Source organism: Zosterops lateralis (assembly GCF_965231275.1).
Source record: "Zosterops lateralis genome assembly, chromosome: 5".
Lineage (NCBI taxonomy): Eukaryota > Metazoa > Chordata > Aves > Passeriformes > Zosteropidae > Zosterops > Zosterops lateralis.
This window is the reverse complement of record NC_139766.1, coordinates 2,852,759-2,872,678: the sequence shown is the minus strand read 5'-3', so window position 1 is coordinate 2,872,678 and position 19,920 is coordinate 2,852,759. Positions and strand designations below refer to the sequence as shown.

Below are 19,920 nucleotides of genomic sequence, written 5' to 3'. Positions count from 1 at the left end.
ATTTTTTGGTGGTGGTGGTGGCTTTGTTTTGGGTAGTGCTTTCTTTGGTATTTATTTGCTTTGGGTTTTTTTTTTTATTAACTTGGGGAAAAGGTTTCTAAAGCTATCACACATTTTCCTCCCACTACTAATTCAGCTTTCTGAAATATCTTTTCAGGATTTGAGCTGTCTTAGAGGCCTAAAGCAAAGCAGAATTAAAGAGCTCACTGGGATTCCCTAAAAAGCCCCCAAAGCTTACAAGGCTACACAAACTAAAACCTCAAGTTACAACCTGCAACAAAGCCTGAAATCCAAGATCTCAGGCACTGGCACAGCTGCCCAGGGTTGTGGTGGACTCCCCATCCCTGGAGGGTTTTAAAAGCCATGTGGATGTGGCACTTGGGGACATGTCAGTGGTGGCCTTGGCAGTGCTGGGGAAATGGTTGGACTTGGTGACCTTAGAGAGTTTTTCCAACCTAAATGACTCTGTGATTTATCAGGATCAGTGATGCTACAAGTTCCCATGACAACAGCCACACCTTCCAGCCCTCAGGCAAGAAGTCTGGACAACTTAATGCACAATGAGCCTCACAACCCTAAAGACAAAACTTCACGTGGTACTAAATACAGATTCAGAGAAATAAAAGAATGGGTTGGGTTGGGTTGGAAGGGACCTCAAAGATCACTCAGTGCCACCCCTGCAATGGGCAGGGACACCTTCACTATCCCAGGTTGCTCCAAGCCCTGTCCAGCCTGGCCTTGGACACTTCCAGGGATCCAGGGGCAGCCACAGCTTCTCTGGACACCCTGTGCCAGGGCCTCCCCACCCTCACAGGGGAGTTATTAAAATACCAACCCAATTCCTCCCTGAGTACTTTCTGTGCCCTTCCACAGCTGAAGGTTTGGAATAACAAAGCCTACACAAGTTTGTTTTTTTTTTTTTTTGCACTTTCACCTTATCATTAGTGAGTTACAGTCTCAGGAGCAAGTGTAAATTAAGTGTGGGCTCCTAATCCTGCTCCTAGCCTGTTTTTTTCCAGGGATTTCACTCCTGCTGAACCTCGTGAAGGACGACTGATTATCTAGAATAAAGAGGGAACCAAATCCCAGCCATGTCTGCTGGGTGTCTCTGCTCCCAGCTCCAGAGGAGCCCAGCAGCCTGGATCTCTACAGCACACACTTGGATCCCTGTAGAGGCAGCTGCAGAAAGGAAAGTGATGAATTAACATGTCAAGGAAGTGTCTGGGACAAAAAGCAGTGGAACAATCAGAATTACAGAGAAATTGTTTGAAGAATGAGCAGCACGTGGCTATTTAGGTTTAAAGAAAGGGAGAGGAATTCAAGAGAAGAAGCATTTAAATGCCTTTTGCTTAGGCCAGTGACAAGCAGCCCCTCAGTGTGTTTCATGATCCTTTTCTGTACTTCTTGATGATGAAAAAACCAAACTGGTCACACAGCATCTCTACTTACCTTCCTTGATGTGTGCAGTAACACGCAGCCAGCACCTTCACTTTCAGCTGGAAAGAAGGAAAAAAAAAAAAAAAACAACACATCAGAAGAGTGTTACTATCAGAAGTACCTGACAGGCAGCAGAAGCCAAGCAGGAGGCTCAGGAGGAGGTGAAGCATCACTGTCTTGGCAGGGGATGATCTCTAGAGAAAAGCAGAGATTCAGTTTTTACAACATCTCCCATTTTGGAAGCGTGAACCAAGCGCAGGATTGGCATTATCTGATCACTGGGGGATTGTGTCCTGCAGCTTTTTTTGGCCGGGTTTTTGTAACTCTGATGTATTTTTACTCTTCCCTTCCCTCCCTCCCTCTCCACCTCCCCAAAAATCTAACTTCTAATCCTTGAAGTAATCATTTAATCCAATGCATCGTTGTTTGATAGATTGAGGCTACAATTTCATGAGTCACCCTCGTTTGGAAACCCTCTTTGTCCTCGTTAAGGAGTCAACAATAACAGCCAGGCAGTTCCAAGGGATTGCAGGCAGCGACTCCAAGATGAGCACATTAATGTCCTGTCAACTCACCACACTGCCTCCATAAATCTGAGGAGAAAGCAACACAGCTCTTGGGAAAGAAAACTGCTGTTTAGGGACCAGTAAATGTCATTGCATACACAGGATGGGGGAAACCCGGGAAATTCCCACTTCAAACTTCAAGCACCAACAACAACATTCTCTTAGAGTATCTACGAAGCATTTTTTGGTTATCAGCTACAAAACCAAACCAAACCAAACCAAACCAAGCTGTATTTGCCAAAAGTCCACTACTTGCAGTCAAGTCAGTCCCTCTGTGGCATTATTTGTCCCACAGGTACTTTTTGTGCAGAGAATCACTGAATGGTTTGGGTTGCAAGGGACCTTAAAGACCATCGAGGTCACCTTCCACTTGACCAGACTGCTCCAAGCCCCATCCAACCTGGCCTTGAACACTTCCAGCCTGGCATCCTCCTCTTTAAATTCTCCAAAAAACCCCCCAAGCCTGAGCTGCTACCAAAATGAAACACGTGAACAGCTTTAATTCGAACTAGCTCAGCATCAGCAGCATGGAAAAAACCCACTGAAGACCAAAACTTTTCCAGAGGCCAAGCTGTGGAAAACTACAGAGATGTAACACGGAGTTACAGTTATTCAGATGAGGGGTTTGTTTCCTTTCCAGATCTCTACTTCCAAATCCTAACCTGTAAGAGCTGCTGCAATCCCATGACTTGGCCACACACCTTCAAGCCAAGCCCTGCTATTCTCCAAAAAAATAAGCTGAGGGCACAACTCACGTTAAAACTCCAGAACTGCAATAAAAAACCAATTATCTTTTGCGTGCAGAAAGCTGCAAAAACAGCCTTAAAATCATCACTGATTTTAAACAAAATCATCACTGATCAAACAGAAATCTGAGTCTTGCCATCGATGGGGTTCAAAGGCTCCGACTCAAAGTGGGAGCAGAGCTGTAGAAAAGAGGGAAAGGATTGACTTCATCTCTCCCTAAACAAAATGAGGTGGTTCAGAGGCTTTGGTTACATCACCCAACTTCTCCCACATTTCCCTTGGATGCTGCACATGTGATTAAAAGCATCGCTTAACCAGACAAGTCTGCTGCTGCAACAGCCCATATTATTCCTGTTTTTGACACGCCTTTTGGAAAACACAAGCTGTTTCATCTAAAAAGTGCAATTTATTATTAAAAAGCAAGCACCCAAATAAACCAGAAAGATCAAGCATTCTCCCCAGGCTCTCACATTTGTAGTTCTCCAAAGCTCACTTACCCAACTTCCAGCCTAATTACACATGCAGAAGTATGCGGGGAGATTTGGAAGCTCATAAATATTCATTGAGGAGAAAATGTTTTGGTTTATCTGCTTTTGCAAGAAATAGTTTGGGAGAGACAAAAAACACCCACAATCCTGAACAATAGCAGGCACATGCTGAAGAAAGAGCTGCAGCCTGTCCTCATGGATACATGGAAATGGAACAGAAATTCTCGTTGTGCTTTTATCAGGCAGCAATTCTTGGTTCCTCTTATCATTTTCAAGGTGTATCAATCTCTGCTGACAGCTCTCTCACCTACCCAGCTGGAGGAGCACCAAGTGCTGCTTTATCAACACAAGCAAAAACATCTCATTACATCTGTTGGAGCAGGATCTTTCAAACTTCTCAAAAAGGTTTTTCTGGGTATGGAGGTGGCACTTTGGAAAGCCCAGAGCCTCATTCATCATTCATCCCAACAACACACGGCTCAGATTTAATCCAGGCAGGGAGATGGATGGATACAGCCATCGCAGGTCTGGGCTGGTATCTTAAATGCTCACTGGAGTGCTACAACATCACTCAGGGATGGCAGCAAATCCACTGGAACATGACAAAGGGAAGGGAAAAATACACAGAGACGTCTCAAGTGCTCTTCTGCCTTGTTCACATTAAATATCCTTTTATTTCCTGCCAGGCAATGTGAGATCAAACCCTGCAGGAGGTTGCCCATGACACATCCAAAGCTCAAGTCCAACCACCACCACCAGCCTGCCACTCATTGTCTCCTCCTCCACAGCACCATCCCTGCCTCCCTCCAACCAAGGAGGGGGAAAAAGATTCAACACCCTTGGCCCTTGCACCTCCACAGAGGAGGAGCCCTTCGTGGGGGCTGACACGGATGCCATGGACTCACCCTCAGAGAAACTCCCCATCAATCTCCTCAGCCAAGTCTTACTACCAAGAGCAGTAACTTGAAAATCTCAGTAATTTGAGATTTCACACCTGAAGGTCACAATTAAGCACAATGAAACCCCACGAGGAGTGTGGGGACCACGTGAAATTTTCCTGTCTATTTTTGCGGCCCCCCCTTGCCGGACAGAGCAGGCAGCAAAAGCCTATTTTAGGCAAGCGAGCGAGCGAGGGGCATTATTGTGTGTCCTCACACACAGCCCAGGGAGAGCTGCCAGGGGTGGCCGAGCTTATCTGTTGGGCTCTGCTCCAGGTCCTGCCCAGGGGAAAAGCCAAAAAGTCAGCAACGCATCCCCGACATCCCCTGGCAGGCACATCAAGGCGCCACGCGCATCCCGAATTTCTGGGATGCGTGCGCGCAGGCACGGAGCGTTACTGGGAATGCCACGAGCAGCTCCCAGGGAGTTCAGCTCTGAGGAGTTGTCAGAACTCGTGGCACACTCAGGGCCCTGCCTCTCTCCTTTTTATTCTCCCAACAGGCCCCATCTGACTTCAACGCGAACAAGGAGATTTAATGCTTGGAAGTTTATCTGCTCAGTTTCATCCCAGCTGCCCTAATAATATCCCCGAGAGCAACCCAGAGAAACAAAATCCCCTCCTTGCTTCCCCTCCACTCCCTGCTTAGGTAACAACATCTGCCATGCAAGGCTGAAAACAAACTCCTGAAAGTCAAATACCAAAGTTTAAGGCTTTTCACCTTTTGCCTTAAGAGATCTCCTTTCACCCAGGATCCCTTTCCATCCTTTTCCTCATTCAGGCCCCCAGAGCTGCCCTTAACACCTGAGAAGATCCAAAACCCTTTGGAGCAAAGCCATCACTCGGTGCCTGCAGCATCTTAAGATAGGACTTTATTTTGGGATAAAAGGAGTTGGGAATTAGAGAAAAAGAGCTTTTTTGGCTGTGCACATTTCTTTAGATCTACACACGCTCCCTGGTGCATCTTTATGGTAAATATATAAGTATAGCAGAATAAATCAGAGCAGAATACTATATGAGCACTTCCATGTTTTTCCCTGAAAAATAGCAAGGATCTGGTATGAGTGGAACCATTTAAGATTTTAAGAGGGCTTATTACTAAAACAAAAAATCTATTTTATCTTTGTCTTTTATCAGGGCTCTGCCCAAATCTAAGACTCAGCCACTTGTGTTGAACCACACTGCGAGCAGAAAAAGCCGTTCTGCTTTTCAAATATGCCTTAAAAATATTTCAATAAAACCCCATCACCCCAGGGCACGACAGGAGTTTGTCAGGAGCAGTGGTGACACCTCTGACACACCACTGGCTGTGGTGGGAGAGGGATTGCATAAACAGGGTCTCAGAGGGATTCTTTGCTTTGCTGTCCTGAGCCTGGACTAATCACCATCAGATTTGAGTAATTTTGGTTAAATATTGTTAGATAAATAACTGTGCCTTCATTATGTCACATTCCCACAACAGGTGATGGGCTGAGCTGAGACAAAAGAGCCTAAAGTCAGCTGGGTTCGTCCCACAAAATCCCCAGGTCAAAGGCAGGTGGGAATAAGAATTCTGGAGGAGCAAAAACATCAGGGCAGGTGAAGAACCATCCCTCAAACCCCTGGGTGGGAACTGGAAATAGAGAGGACAGCACAGGGCACAACCAGGGACAAGGCGTCACTTGTTGCACCCATGTGCTATAAAAGCCAAATATTTCATGAAAAAACCCACCTGTGGTAGATTCTGCCAATCAATTTGGGGCAGGGGGAAAATGTGCATTTTTTTCACGCCCTCTAAACCCCTCGGGAAGCCGCCCCAAAGGATCAAGGTGAAGCAGAGAGAAGGGAGGCCCCGCTGCCTCCGTGCAGAACCACCCGCACTCCCCCCACACCTCCCTCGGCTTCCTAAGCAGCGCTTTGAAAACACCCTCGTCAGGAAATTCGGAGGGAGGCCGTCCCCTCTCCGGCACACAATCGCTATATCCACTTTCCATTAGAGGGTAGGAAGCCTCGGGAGCCCAACATCCCACTCTGACATCAAACTGCTAAAACAGGAGTTATCAGATGGAACGCGTGGGTCAGCATTGTGCCTCGAGACATAAAAAGGACCTTGGTATTAATGTGAGGAAATGTGACTATTGTGTGCAGAGTGATACCCATTCAAGCCCAGACCACTTGTCTCTGGACGCTACTCTCCCTGGAATATCCTTGGCGCCAGCATCCAGCTTTTCTCCTCGTCCCCTTGAAGGAAAAGAAGTCATCTGGGCAGTGGCTTGGGCCAGGACTTGGAGGCCGTGTTTTGCCGGGAGCAGCGGCGGCGGGCGTGCACGTGTGTGCCTCTGGAGCGGGATACAGGAAACTGTTGATTCTCTGTATCTAGGAATGATCAATTGTCCGCAGGGTGGAACAGCTTTTTTAATTTCTCCTGGAGCGTAATTCGTGTTCCACACCCCGGCAGAGCCACATCCTGATTTCCAATTGGCTCGGCGCTGCCGGCAGGAGTTTGGCCTTGCTCTCCCCAAAACTCACCAGTCTGAGCATCAGCTGCAAGTGGGGAAAGTCAGGCAGCTGCAGCTCCACAAATCCTTGATAAATTTTCCCTAAATTTAAGAAAGTACTGTGCAAACCCCTCTTGCAATGTGGATAAAGAGAAGGCAAATTGTTGCAGAACTTTAAACTACAAAAATGACATCCTGTTTAAACTGTTTTAAAACCCCAAACTACAAGGACAAGATCTAAATGATTGTTTTAAAACCTAAAACTGCAAAAAAACTCCAAACAAACAACATCCAAATGATGAAAATATGTGCCTGGCTGATTGAAGGGAGCTGCCAAGGAGATAAGAACGCTGTGACTGATGGCAAGGATGTATCCCCACATACCCCAAAAACTCACTTGAATCACCTGTCCATTAAATTTAAGGCCCAGCCTAAACCAAAATTACTGTGTTTATCTGCAGGGATTTAATTCCAGGTGTGCTGCAGATAAAGCTTTCCTGGACAAAAGCCTGGAGTGCCAGGACAAGGGGGAATGGCTTCCCACTGACAGAGAGGACATTCAGATTAAACCTGAGAAAGAAATTGTTTTACAATGAGGGTGGTGAGGTCCAGGCTGCCCAGAGAAGCTGTGGCTGCCCCTGGATCCCTGGAAGTGTTCAAGGCCAGGTTGGATGGGGCTTGGAGCAAACTGGTGTAGTGGAAAACATTCCTGCTTACTGCAGGGGGGTTGGACTAGATGACCTTTAAAGGTCACTTCCCACCCAAACAATTCTGTGATTTTACTTGCAAACATTTATTGTGACTTCAGAAAAAGCCTCAGCCTAAAAACCACCCTGATCTTCCCCCAAAAATGTAGATCCCAGGTCCAAAAGCCTCCAGCTTCAGATAAACACCCACTTTCCTGTTAGAGCTACAAACATTTGCTGAAAACAAATGTTACCACCAAAATCCAAGTTACAAGGATTAAAAGCAGAAGAGAATTAAAAAAAAAATCATAAGTTAATACAAGGAAGCACTGAAACACCCAGGAGAAATGACCCAAATGTCACTACTGAGCAGCATTTTGGTGCTCAGGCATCTGCACTGCTTTGGGCTCAGTACTCCCTGCAAAGGCAGCCAGGATTAATTAAAAATAAGACAGGCCATACCTTAAACCCCAGATTTCTTCAAGCCATCCTGTTTTACACACACCTGTGCACAAAGCCCAATAATTCATGTCAATGGTCAATTGCTGGAGTTTTATGGGTCGTGCTGTGTTTTGTTGGCTCAAAGCTTAATCCCACACAGTGATCTTTTTAAAACAGAATTAGAGTGGAGAGCATCCAATTATGCTCATGGAGAGCTGCAGACACATCACGCAGAGAGGAACAGCTCAACTGGATGATGAAGAGTTGTCACTGCATTTGTAATTCCACCTTCACTGCCTGCCAGCACCTGCACCTCAGGGTTCCAACTCATCCCCTCCATAAATAGGAATTTTGGATCTTTTAGTCCTATATTAAGGTGGGCAGCAACCTCACAGCAGCTGACCCAAAAAAGTGTCCAGCAGGAGAGAGTTTGGGCACCACATTCAGCCAAGAGAGCACATTTTGACTCAAACATCTCACCCAGCTTGGAGAACACAAGAAAAGAAGATGAGGAAGCAAGGATTCCATTCCCATGCTCAGTTTTCCTCTGTGTTTTCAGGGGAGCAGAGGATTGAGCAGGATCCTGATGCACCACCTCCCCAGGGGTAAGAAATGAAGTGTTTGGGGTCTCTGGCATCACCTGCAGAAACCCTACATTTATTTCCCCCTCCCTTCCAGCTTGTCTTGCTCTGGACAATCCATACAAAGATCCAGCTCCAGCTTTGTTACAGGAAATCCAAGGCTGAGTATAAAAAAACAAACTTCCCAAAGCTTCCAAAGAGTGGAAGGGAATTTCTGAACAGGGAACAATTCACTCCCAGACACACCTTGGCTCTGGGAATTTTTTTGGTATTTTTTTCAGAAGTTCAGGGTATTTTTCTTGGAAGTGCTCATCTCAGCCACCCTCAGGACCCCTCCAGGAGGATCAGCTGTGCCCTGATTTGATGTGTATAGAATCCAGCCTGGAAGAAACTCCAGTAAAACCATCTCTGTAAAGGAACTGATAGCCCAGACGACTCCAACACCTGGACTCTGATGAATTTTTTGCCTAACAGTGAAAAAGTTCGATTTTGGCTACTTGGATCATTTTGATGTTGTAATGGGGAAAAAAATAAATCTCTTTTTTCACATATATCCTTACTGAAAGTTTGGGCTTTTATTCTGCCTGAAGTTAATTTTAAAAACCTCCAGCCTTCCATTTGAAACAGGACCGCAAGCAGACCAGAAATCCACTTTTCCTTAAAAATCCTAAACATCTCAGCTGAAAAATAAAAGGATACAACTAATAGCACCAGCACAAACAGCAGTGCTCCAGGGAAATAAGGAAGCCTTTTTTTGTCCTGTTTTGAATGGAAGGGAAAACAAAAAAAGCCCAGGAGGACTCACAAGGAAAGTGAACTTCTTCAGATGCAGAAGAATCCACAGCACTTGCATTCCTCATCCCCAAACAATGCACCCCACGGCATTAAGTCCAGACTTGTCATAGCAGAGCACAGCTCCCTTAAATCTTTCAATTAAGATGGCATTTGTAAAATTGCAGGCTTGGAAATTGCTGGATATTATTCCTAAGTTCAAGCCATCAATTAAGAGTCAAAAAGCAGACTCCAAGATAGTCAAACAGGGGTCCAGGCTGTGCCTAATCTGCATCACCATTCCAAGTGACTGCTCTCTGCAGATCAATTGGGATTTGCATGTAACCTAAAAATAACTTTTAACAAACTTAAAGGACTCTCTGACATTGTGACACCGAGAATAACCCAGAGCCTGTGCATTTAACCTCTAAAACAGCCAGTGCTCACGTAGGCAGGCTCCAGCTGCTGGGACAAACTCAGGCTCCTGCAGTGTCTGAGAGTTGCATTTTCCCACAAAATCCAGCTTTCAAAAAAATGGGGGGGGGAAAAGACCTTAAAGACCATCCAGTTCCACCCCCTTTCCATGGGCAGCAACACCTTCCACCAGACCAAGTTGCTCCAAGCCCCCTCCAACCTGGCCTTGAATATTTCCAGGGAATAAAGAAGGTTAAGTTTTGTCTAACTTCAGAACTACTTATCTTACTGTAATTGAAAACATTTTCTAGAAAAATAAAACGGTTGCTACAGCTAAGCAAGATTGTCACAGCCACCAAAAAAACCCTCTTTAGCTGCATGACTTGATTTCTGTCCTCTCCTAAAACCTCAGTTTCTCAGACCTGGCTTGGCACTTTGTGGGATCTCAGTTTAGATCTGTGTTCCCTACCTCTTCCAGCTTTACTTTTCAAAGGATTCACTAAATATCAGCACTGATTTTCACAGGAAATTAAGCGAACAGGATTTTGTTTGATTTTGCACAGAAGAAAAAAAAGCCCAAAATTGTGCATGAAATGAAACAGAAAATGACAGAAGTTTTTGGTGAAGGGCTTGGCCATCTTCCTCCCTCACCATTTGTCACAGGCAGTACTGAGGATATTAAAACAAACACTGTGCCAGAAGTAAAAGCTCAAGGATGGGTTGGGCGAGGCCTGGAGCAACCTGGCCTAGCGGAAAGTACCCTTTCCCTCAAAGAAATAACATTTAAGGTCCTTTCCAACCCAACCCACTGCGACCCCACGATATCCCAACACCAGTGACAACCCCCTTGTCCCACCCCCTTTTTAAGGGCCACTCACCAGTGGCGCTGGGAGCGCCCTCGAGGTTGACGTTGACGAAGAAGCGGATGCTGTCCCCAGACACGATGGTGGAGTTGACGCCATCGAAGAGCTCCTCGCTGGCCACCTCCTCCTTGGCATCGTCCGTGTCGCACTTGAGGTACCCTGTCAGCGAGATGGGGGTGCCGTGAGAGGGCCGCAGGGTCTCTGTGGACGCCACAGCACGGGTGGGAGTCAAGCCCAGATCCGATTCCGAGTCCGAGTCCGAGTCCATGGCTGGTGAGGCCGGTGCCGCCGCCGGGGCCTCGTGAGGGGCCGCGCTGAGGCCCCGCCAGGCCCGGGGCGCTCCAGGAATGGCTCCCAGAGTGTTTTGGGGTTCTTCCCTCTGTCCTCACACACTGATGGCGTGGGCAGCAAGGCCCAGGTCACTCAACACCTTGCTCCCCTCTCAGGTTAAAAAAAAACACCACGGGATGAAAAGGCTGCCTAAAAAAACATAACCAAAATCAAAAGGTGCACCCCAGTCCGCCCTGAACCCAACACCTCCAGCGGCCCAAGGCCAAGGCACTGTTCTGCTGGTTTCCACTACAGGTGGAATTTTTTTAAAAAAATATATAAAAGAAATTTCCAAGGAGACACCTGATACGGACAGAGAGAGCCACAGGTCCCCACGGGTGTTTTGGGGTTCTTCCCTCTGGCCTCACACGCTGATGCCGTGGGCAGCAAGGCCCAGCTCGCTCAACACCTCACTCCCCTCTCAGGTAATAAAAAACACCATGGGATGAAAAGGCTGCCTAAAAAAAAAATCACTAAAAAGCAAGAGTTGCACCCCAGCTCGCTCTGAACCCAACACCTTTGGTGGCCCAAGGCCAAGGCCAAGGCACTGTTCTGCTGCTGTTTCCACTACAGGTGGAATTTTTTTTTTTTTAAATAAAAGAAGCTTCCAAGGAGACACCTGATATGGACAGAGAGAGCCACAGGTCCCCATGGGTGTTTTGGGGTTCTTCCCTCTGTCCTCATGCTGATGCTGTGGGCAGCAAGGCCCAGCTCGCTCAACACCTCGCTCTTCTCTCAGGTAATAAAAAACCACCACAGGATGAAAAGGCTGCCCAAAACAAACATCACCAACAGCAAAAGTTGTGCCCCAGCTTGCCCTGAACCCAACACTTCCAGCGGCCAAAGGCCATGCCACAGTTCTGCTGCTGTTTCTACTACAGGTGGAAATTTAAAAAAATAATAAAATAAAAGAAGTTTCCAAGGAGACACCTGATAAGGACAGAGAGCCCCACAGGTCCCCACGGGGCAGAGGAGCAGGTCGCTGGGGGTGGCAGCTCTGGGAATGCGAGACAAGTTTCTTAATTACACCAGACAACTCCTTAGCCCTTTTGCAAGGCTTTAATTAGAGTTTAACCCAGCCTCATCCAGCACCAAAGTGGTCCCCACAACATCTCATTACGGAGCAGCTGGAGGACTCTTGTAGCACACTCATGTATCATGTTTAATTAGGAGAATTAGGGACATTATAGAATGTCGATTTTTACATTACCAGGATTATTCAGCAGCTTCTCCTCATCTTCTGACAAGTCTTTTATGCCTAATTTGAAGCAGGAGGGAGATATTTCATTAGCTGGCTCTAGGCACTACAGTGAAATGAAAAGGGGGAGCTTCAAGGCAGAGGCTTGAATGGAAACTAAAATATTGATTGCTTTTTTTAAAGCCTCATATAAGCAAATGTGGAGGCAGCAGCTGAAAGCAGCACATGCTGCCTCTGAGGGATCCAGCCAACAGTTCTCCACCACAAAACACAAACCCAGAGGAGTGAGGCCACAAACAGGAACTCGGTGACACAGGACAGGGGCTGCAGCATTTCCTGCCACGAGCTGATGGAGCTCAGCATCCCCCCAGAGGGCTCAGAGGGTGCAAAAAGGCTGCAGGAACTTCAAGCCTCCAGATGACTCCTAAACTGCTTATCAGAGGTATGGGAAACCTGATAAAGCCCCTCGGATTAACCCCCCTCCTGATCTCTGCCTCCTTCACCTTACAGCTTGACAGGAATAAATGTGAATAAGTCCTGTCTGAAGTGTTCTGAAGGGTTCAAAAAGCATCCAGGGTGCTGCTGTCCCCATCCAGCAAAGCACACTGAGGAGATCACCCTCTGCTGCTGGCAGAGCTTAGGGTGTCTGCACCCCTGCAAGATGGAAACTTGTCCAGACAGAAAAAAAGTGAAGTGAGGGAGGTACAGGAAACATCTGAACGTTGTGGGCACCTCCAGATATGAAACCTCTGCTGGCAGATGTGGCAGGGATGTCCTGGAGGGTTGGACAACAGCCAGAGAAGGTGCCTGCTGCCATCAGAAGTACTACAAAGTCCCACACAAGCATCTCAATCCCAAACTAAGTCCCAAATTTGGGGTTTGGTTCCTCCAAAATGCACGATGGGCACCATAATCTCTCCTCAAAACTGAGCACCCACTGTGCTGACATTCCCCTCTGTGCCAGGTGAGTTTGGGCAGCCCTGTAAAGGAAAAAAAATCAGCCTGGGGAAGACTTTTTCCACCTCAGCCACATCCAGAATTGCAGCCTCAGGGAAGTTTTGAGCTTCTTCTCCAACCCTCTCACCCACTGGGTCAGATGGGAGGCACATAAGGATGGTTTGAGCACTCAGCTCTGAGAACACGGCTGAGCTTTTCCTCCCTCTCGTAACAAAATTAGATGGATAAATAGGGAAAAGCCAAGGAGGGAAAACTATTTCTTTTCCTCCCCAGCCACTGAAACTGGGTTGATAAGAGGGTGGCAGTGAAAACAGAGAGGGGCTGGAGACAGGAGAGAAGCAGCCCAGGAGCTGGAAGAAGGGCAAGGGTGGAGTAGGATCAGAGGGTTGGGCAGAGGTCAGCGAGGACTCTGGCAAGGGAAGCATCCTCTGTTCCTCCCTCTTTAGGGGAGGAAAGAGCAGAACAAAAGGCAGCCGAGCCTCACGTCCCTTGGGCAAGGGACGGACAAAACACTCGCCTTGCAAATAATCCCCAACCTGGGCTGGACAGGAACTGCACTCCCAGACAGGTGTCTGCTTTGTCACTGAACCACCTCCAGGCTTCAGAGCACTCCTGTTTGGGATCCTTCAGCCCATTTCGCCTGCCAGGAGTTTGAAACCACGAGCAATTCACGCCTGTCAAATGCAGGATGACCTCGAGGTGACACAGGCTCTGTGTGTGGCAGATGCACCTTCCCTCTGAGCTCCAGCCTTGCCTCCAGCCCTGGCAGCTGTTTCCCTCCTCATTCCCTGATGTTCACTGAGTGCCACCCCCGCTGCTTGAAGGGCAGCAGATGCCACAAGCGACAGCAGAAGCTGTTCAGCTCCTCTGGAAGTTTGATGGGGGTTTTGCAGAAGTTCAGAGCAGGATCTGATGTGGCTGTTGCAGAATTTGTGCAGACACCAATGAAGTTTCTATATGGAAGTGCCAGTAACACTTCACAGGGTTTGTCAGGAGCAGTTGCTTCAGAGACAGAGGGCAGAGTCAAACACCTTTTCACTGGCATCAGATTTCCTGGGGGAGAGTTTAAGATCTCCAAAATGGTGTTCCCCTCATCTTTACCACTGCAAGTTCAGATGAAGGCAGAGTTTGCTGAAGTGCCACTGGCAGGGCCAGTCAGAGCTCTGAGCACAGAAAGTGCCCCTTCAGCCCAAAATATGGTGTAAAAGCACTGGAGAAAAGAGGTTTGGCCGAGGGGGAGCTGGAACACCAGCCAGTTAAAGCTGGCTCAGATCAGTGCAGCCCTCCAACACACTGTGGTCAGGATAATCCCCCTCAGTCCACCCTGCAGGACTCATCTCACGGCAAAGAAATGGAAAAATATGGGAAGTGCACAAGTCCAAGGAGGGGAAGCAGCATCCTTCAGTGCTGCAGGAACAAAACTCCCTCCTCACCCTCTGCAGCCAGAAGCAGCAGACACTTTCACCTTAAATCCTCCTTTACCTTAAGGGTTTCCCTCACCTCATACTGTGCAACATGAAAATAAATGAGAATAACCAGAAAATAACCCGAATTTTATTCACGTGCTAGGAAGAAAAAAAAAAAAAAAAGGAATAATTATGATTTCTCTGATGATTCCCCCCAAAGCATCACCCCTTCCTCTGTAGTTCATCCCTGGCTGAGCTAGTCCCTCCCTAGTTCACCCCTGCTGTGCTCTAATATCCCAATATCCACCCAAGATCAGACTGGATGGAGCTTGGAGCAACCTGGTCTAAAGGAAGTTGCTCCTGCCTATGGCAAGAAGGTGGAACTGGATGATCTTTAAGGTCCCTTCCAACCCAAACCATCCCAGGATTCCATTATTCCGTCCCCATCCTTCTTTATTTACCCTCCTCACATTCTCAGCTCCACTTCCTCTCCAGGCTCCTGCTGCTCTCAGCCCTCTCACAGCTCTGACAAGGTGCCTGCCCTGCAGCTATTTCACTTTGGAGCTGAGTTTTAGTACCCAAGGCTCTGTAGGGAGCAGCAGTGACTGCAGCTGCTGCCATCAGAGGTGGCACTGAGTGTCCCACTGCTGCTCTGGTGGCACCTGGCAGCTGCACCTGGGCTAATAAAATCAGCAATCACAATGAGCAGGAAGCTCAGCCTCGGCCACATCAGATATATTCCCTGGAAAAGCTGAACTGGGAGCAGCAGTCCCAACCCAAGGGCTGCAGGCTTCTCAGGAATGCCAAAAACCTTCATCGAGCCCAATTTCCTGGGAGAAAAGCAGCTTTATTACTAAAAACATCCTCTCACACACCAGCTGATGGGAATTATTCCAGCCACAGCCCCTGAATGACCTCTTGGGGTGTCTCAGGTGATAAAGCCAATCGTGGAGCTTTAACCAACATCTGCAGGCACGAGCCACCGACTCAGAGAAGTTTTCTGGAAGCAACTGATTTTTACCCTCAATTTCCAAGGCAATCTCCTCTCCAAGCCTGGAAAACCATTCTCATTTATAGCAGCGCCTATTCCCTCTGTCAAATCCAAGCCCAGGCTTCCAGAATCATGGAATTGCATGTCCTCCTCTTCACAAGTGGCAGTTACCCCTCCAAAAAAACTCTCCTCAGAAAGCAGAAACCTCAAACTACATTAAAAGGGCTTTTTGAGCTATGATTGGCAATCCAACTCTATCAGCTTGTCACGTTAAAAGCCATTTCCGATTTCTCAAGTGAGTTTTTAGGCACAGAAAGCAGCAAATTGTTTTTTGGAAGGGCCCAAGAACCATTTCTGCATCCATTTTCTCAGAGGAATTACAAGTCAAGTACAGAAGGTCAAAGGAATCAATGATAATAATGTATATTCAATAGCTTTTAAAGATAAAGGAGCATCAACTGGCACATGGGCATTACCCTAAAATCAAGGCTGGTTCTTTTGAGCATCCCAGTGCTCAGCTGGGGAGAGTATTAATGTAATAGAGTATGGTAATGGAGGATGGTAATAGAGGATTAAAGAACTTGAGATTTAAGTCTTGTATCTACCAAAAAAATGGTGCTAATACTGGCAGTAAGTTTTAAAAAAAAGTCATCTTCACCTAATTTTTCTCCTCGTGGATTTTCAACTTGCTCTAGCCAGGAACAGACACTAATTTTCAAGAAAGGCATGAAGTTTTAATTAACCTGAGCTCTCAGCTCTCAGAGGGTTTGCTGCACTCCCTGCAGGCTCCGATTCGCTGCCTCACTTGGAAAACACCCAAATCCCCAACTTTGGGTGCAAAAGGAAACTCAATTAATAATGGAGCATCCACCTCCATCCTGACCTTTCCACTCTGCACAGAAAACACGGATCCCTGGTGCCTCCATAGGTGAGGTAACCTTCCAGTCAGTTAACCCTGGCATGGAGAGAGCAACTGGAGAGTTCAGGAGAGACCTGGAAGAGCTTTGTACAAGAGTTATCAGTTCTCCAATCTCCAGAGCATTCCAGAAAAAAAGGGTTTAAACAGCCCCCTACTCCCACATGAACCAAAGCAAGTTTGGGGGCACATCTCACAGGCTGATTCCAGCATAATCACCTACTTACCAAAATAATTCTCATTTTTGTTTTTGGATTTTTTTGTTTGGGTTTTTTTTTGAGATAAAATGAGAGCAATTACATTGATAGCCACATTTTTCAGGTAAATACACACCTCAAATTTACACATCCCTGCTGAGGTTAAACTGCAAAGTTTGGGGTTTGTTTTGCATGCCAAGAGCCATGAAAAACCCCTTCCTTCCTAATAAATTATTGCATTTCAGAGACAAGAACAACTGCAAGGCTGCAGCCAGCCAGCAGCACCCACAGCTGACTCCCACCCAACTAAAACTGTAAGCCACAATGATTAAATAAAGCTGGATAGTTGCAAGGATTTTAAGTTTTTCCTTTGGTTCACAGCTGAGAGAGTCCCTGGCAAGGCTCAAAGATTATTTACCCCTGGCAGCCACAGGGATACTGAGCCAGCCCAGGAGACAACCTGGGGCTGTCCCCAGACCTCATGGTTGGACTTCTGAGGGTTTGCTGCTGAAAATTAATTGACCAGGAGGATCCAGAGCATATCTTGAATTGATTGGAAAAAATTCCTTTATTAAGATTCACAGAGAAGTTGTGGTTGCCTCATCCCTGGAAGTGTCCAAAGCCAGGCTGGACAGAGCCTGGAGCACCCTGGTCAAGTGGAAGGTGTCCCTGCTCATGGCAGGAGTGAAGAGATGGTCTTTAGGGTCCCAATTTAAATAAATCGCTCTAGGTTTAAGCCAAGTAATTTGGGTTGGCACAGGCAGACCTTCAGATCATGCAAATGGGATTTAGAGAAGTGTCCCTCAATGCCAGACCTTCCACAGGTAACTTTTAAGAGCCAGGGAAGTGCTGGGTGAGGATTCTTGGCTCTCCAGCCCTCCCTGAGAGCCCATCAGATACAGATTTTCTGGAGCAGTGACCACCTGCTAGGGTGATGTCAATCCATTACCTAAGCTCAAGAGCACAGATTAAACCACAACCTCCTCTTAGGAAAGGAAAAAAAAACCCATCCAAACCAGAGGTGGAGAGTGCAGGTGAGTCACCAAGAGCAGAGCTCTCCCAGATCCCTGCACCACTGGCTGACCACAACCTCAGCTGCATCTTCCCAACCCTACTTCAGCCTTTTGTCATGGAGAGCCAGATGAAAACGTCAAGCTTGCCCTGCCACTTCAGTGATAATTCATAACAGAACTCTCAAGAGCTGATCTGCTGCTTCAAAAAACAAAAAACAACCCTCCAAAATAAAACAAAAAAAAACCAAACAAAATAAACAACAGGCACTTTTGAATTAATTCCAGTATTGTATTTTGCAGCCAGATTTCTAGGAAATGTTGTGAATAATCCAACTAATTCAGTGGAGTGTTGGTGGGGGTTTTTGTTTTGTTTTTACAGGACACAGGAGCACGTGGAGTTTCAGTTCTGCAGCAGAACCCTCAGAAATCAGGGGTGTTCCTGCTCCTTTTATTATTTTATTACAGGCCTCCTGATAATTTCAGAAATAAAAACGTGCAGGAGACCTGTGAACCATCCCTTCATGCTCTCCCACAGGTAGCAGCAGTTCATCTCCTGTTGGCAAACAGGGCATCTCATGGGGAAAAACCCACTGTGAAAGGATTTGGTTCAGAAAAACATTTAAAATAATCTCCCCTACTTAAGCAAACAATCCCAAGATAGATAAAGTCAAATATTAAAAAATAAAATAACAAAAAAAGAAAGAAAGAAAAAAAAAAAAACCCAGCACACATACCAAGCTGAACTGCAAACTGAAAAACAAAAACAAGCAGATAAAATATATCCAAACATCCCAAGCCAGACTGGGGCCTTGGGGCCCTTCAACACAACTGTGATTTATTGTGCCAGCAAAACCAATTAATAAGTCAGAGGAGACGAAGCAGTGAGGGATTTGCTCTGGAAGACCAGAAAAAAAAATTATGCTGCTGGATCTGTTGAGCCAGCTTTAAAACAATGCAACAATTCAGATATCCCCAGCACTGCACTGGGATCCCTTCCCTTGGATTTTGCAAGAGGAACCAGAAAACTTCTGGGTTTGTGTCTTATCAGGGAAAGTTCTTGGCTCAGTTAAGAACCTCATCGCAATTTGGGCAGAATTTAATCACTCACAGGTAATTCCAGAGCCTTTAGAGCTCATCTACCTGCATGAGGAGGGTGCAGGATGCACACAAGAGACAATGAGGGGCTTGATGAGTTAATTCTGAGCCCTGATTGCTGAGCCGCATTTCATCAGGACTCCAATTATCCCCAGGTTTGGATTGGGGCTACACAATCATCTCATTACCCACTTAAATTCGCCAGAGAGAAAAGTCATTTGTCAAAACAGCCTTACAGGAGATTTAAGTGACTTTAACACGCAGGGAGGGGGACACCAATTACCGCCAGGCCCTGGCAGGTTTGTTTGTGCAAGAGGCTTGTTCCAGAGACTCAAAAAAATGAGTAAAAAACATGGATTTTCATCACCCAGGTGGCAGAGGAGAACTATTAAAACTGACAGTACACATTGGTTGAAAACAGACCATGGCAATCAGATGCCACCAAATCTGCTGCCACCACCCTCAGTCAGAAATGTCCAACTGGGCAGGCACAAATTTATTTCCTTTTTTTCCCCTCTCTTAGTACAGAACAAACTACTCACCAGATTTCTTTCTTCCCAGCTACCCTTTAAGTATTTACCTCATGCAAAGCACTAAAAAGCCACAAAAGTGGCTTTCAAGTTCTTCCAGCAATAAGGGAAACCTTGAACTCAAAGCTGGAGACGTGGTCTCCTTGATAAACTTTCCAGATTTTTTAGCTGGTCAGGATGGGAGATGGTTGGGACCGTAACAACCTCTGAACTTCCCAAATAGTCACATATTAATTCACTAGAAAATCCTTCCAGGGATTTCCCCAGCTCCTCAGTAATTAACAGAGCTACAAATTACTAAACACTTGAAGTTTTTATGGAAGTAAACATCCAGGAGGCTCTTCCAGAGCTCTGCTTTGGTGCTGCAGCCAAGATCACCCTTGCTACAGCCCTTTCAACTGAAAATGAGGTTTCAACTTTTAAATTTTAACATTGCTGAGAACACAAGAAGGGTAAAGAAAAGTTAGCTGGCAAAAGACAGACCCAGGCTCCGAAGAGAGCCTCAGATATGCTCAGAAACAAAAACATCCTAATTACTAAGAATACAGAAAACCATATGTATATGCAAGATCCCAGGAGGAGATAAGGAAGAAAGCTCCACTCTACGCAGAGCAAGAGTATCAAAGGATGTTGCTCTGCTGAGAAAAGGGAGGAAAATGTCCAAAAAAACAGAATTAAAGAGGTTTCTTTTTTTCTTTACCCTCTCCCAACACAGCATTAGGGGATTGGGGATTTTTTTTTGTTTTGTTTCAGAGGTGGGGCAAGAGCATCTCTTGCCTGGCAGATCCCCATGAGGCAGCTCGGTGATTTCGTAGCTCCGTTTCAAAACAAACCATTTTGAAACGCTGTGAAAAGGTAACACCTTCATCTGTAGTTTCC

General features: G+C 46.5%; 1 protein-coding gene across 6 annotated transcripts in view; it reads right to left on the bottom strand.

Moving 5' to 3' along the window:
* The window catches only part of SLC4A11 (solute carrier family 4 member 11), a 96,120-nt gene that overhangs the window by 55,767 nt on the left and 20,433 nt on the right, over positions 1–19,920 (bottom strand). For all 6 annotated transcript variants that reach the window (XM_083861614.1, XM_083861613.1, XM_083861616.1 and 3 more), the window contains 2 exons: positions 10,424–10,567; positions 1,450–1,496 (listed from right to left, as the gene is read on the bottom strand). In XM_083861614.1, coding sequence (XP_083717740.1) covers positions 1,450–1,496; positions 10,424–10,567 — 191 coding nt within the window. The remainder of the gene's footprint in view (positions 1–1,449; positions 1,497–10,423; positions 10,568–19,920) is intronic.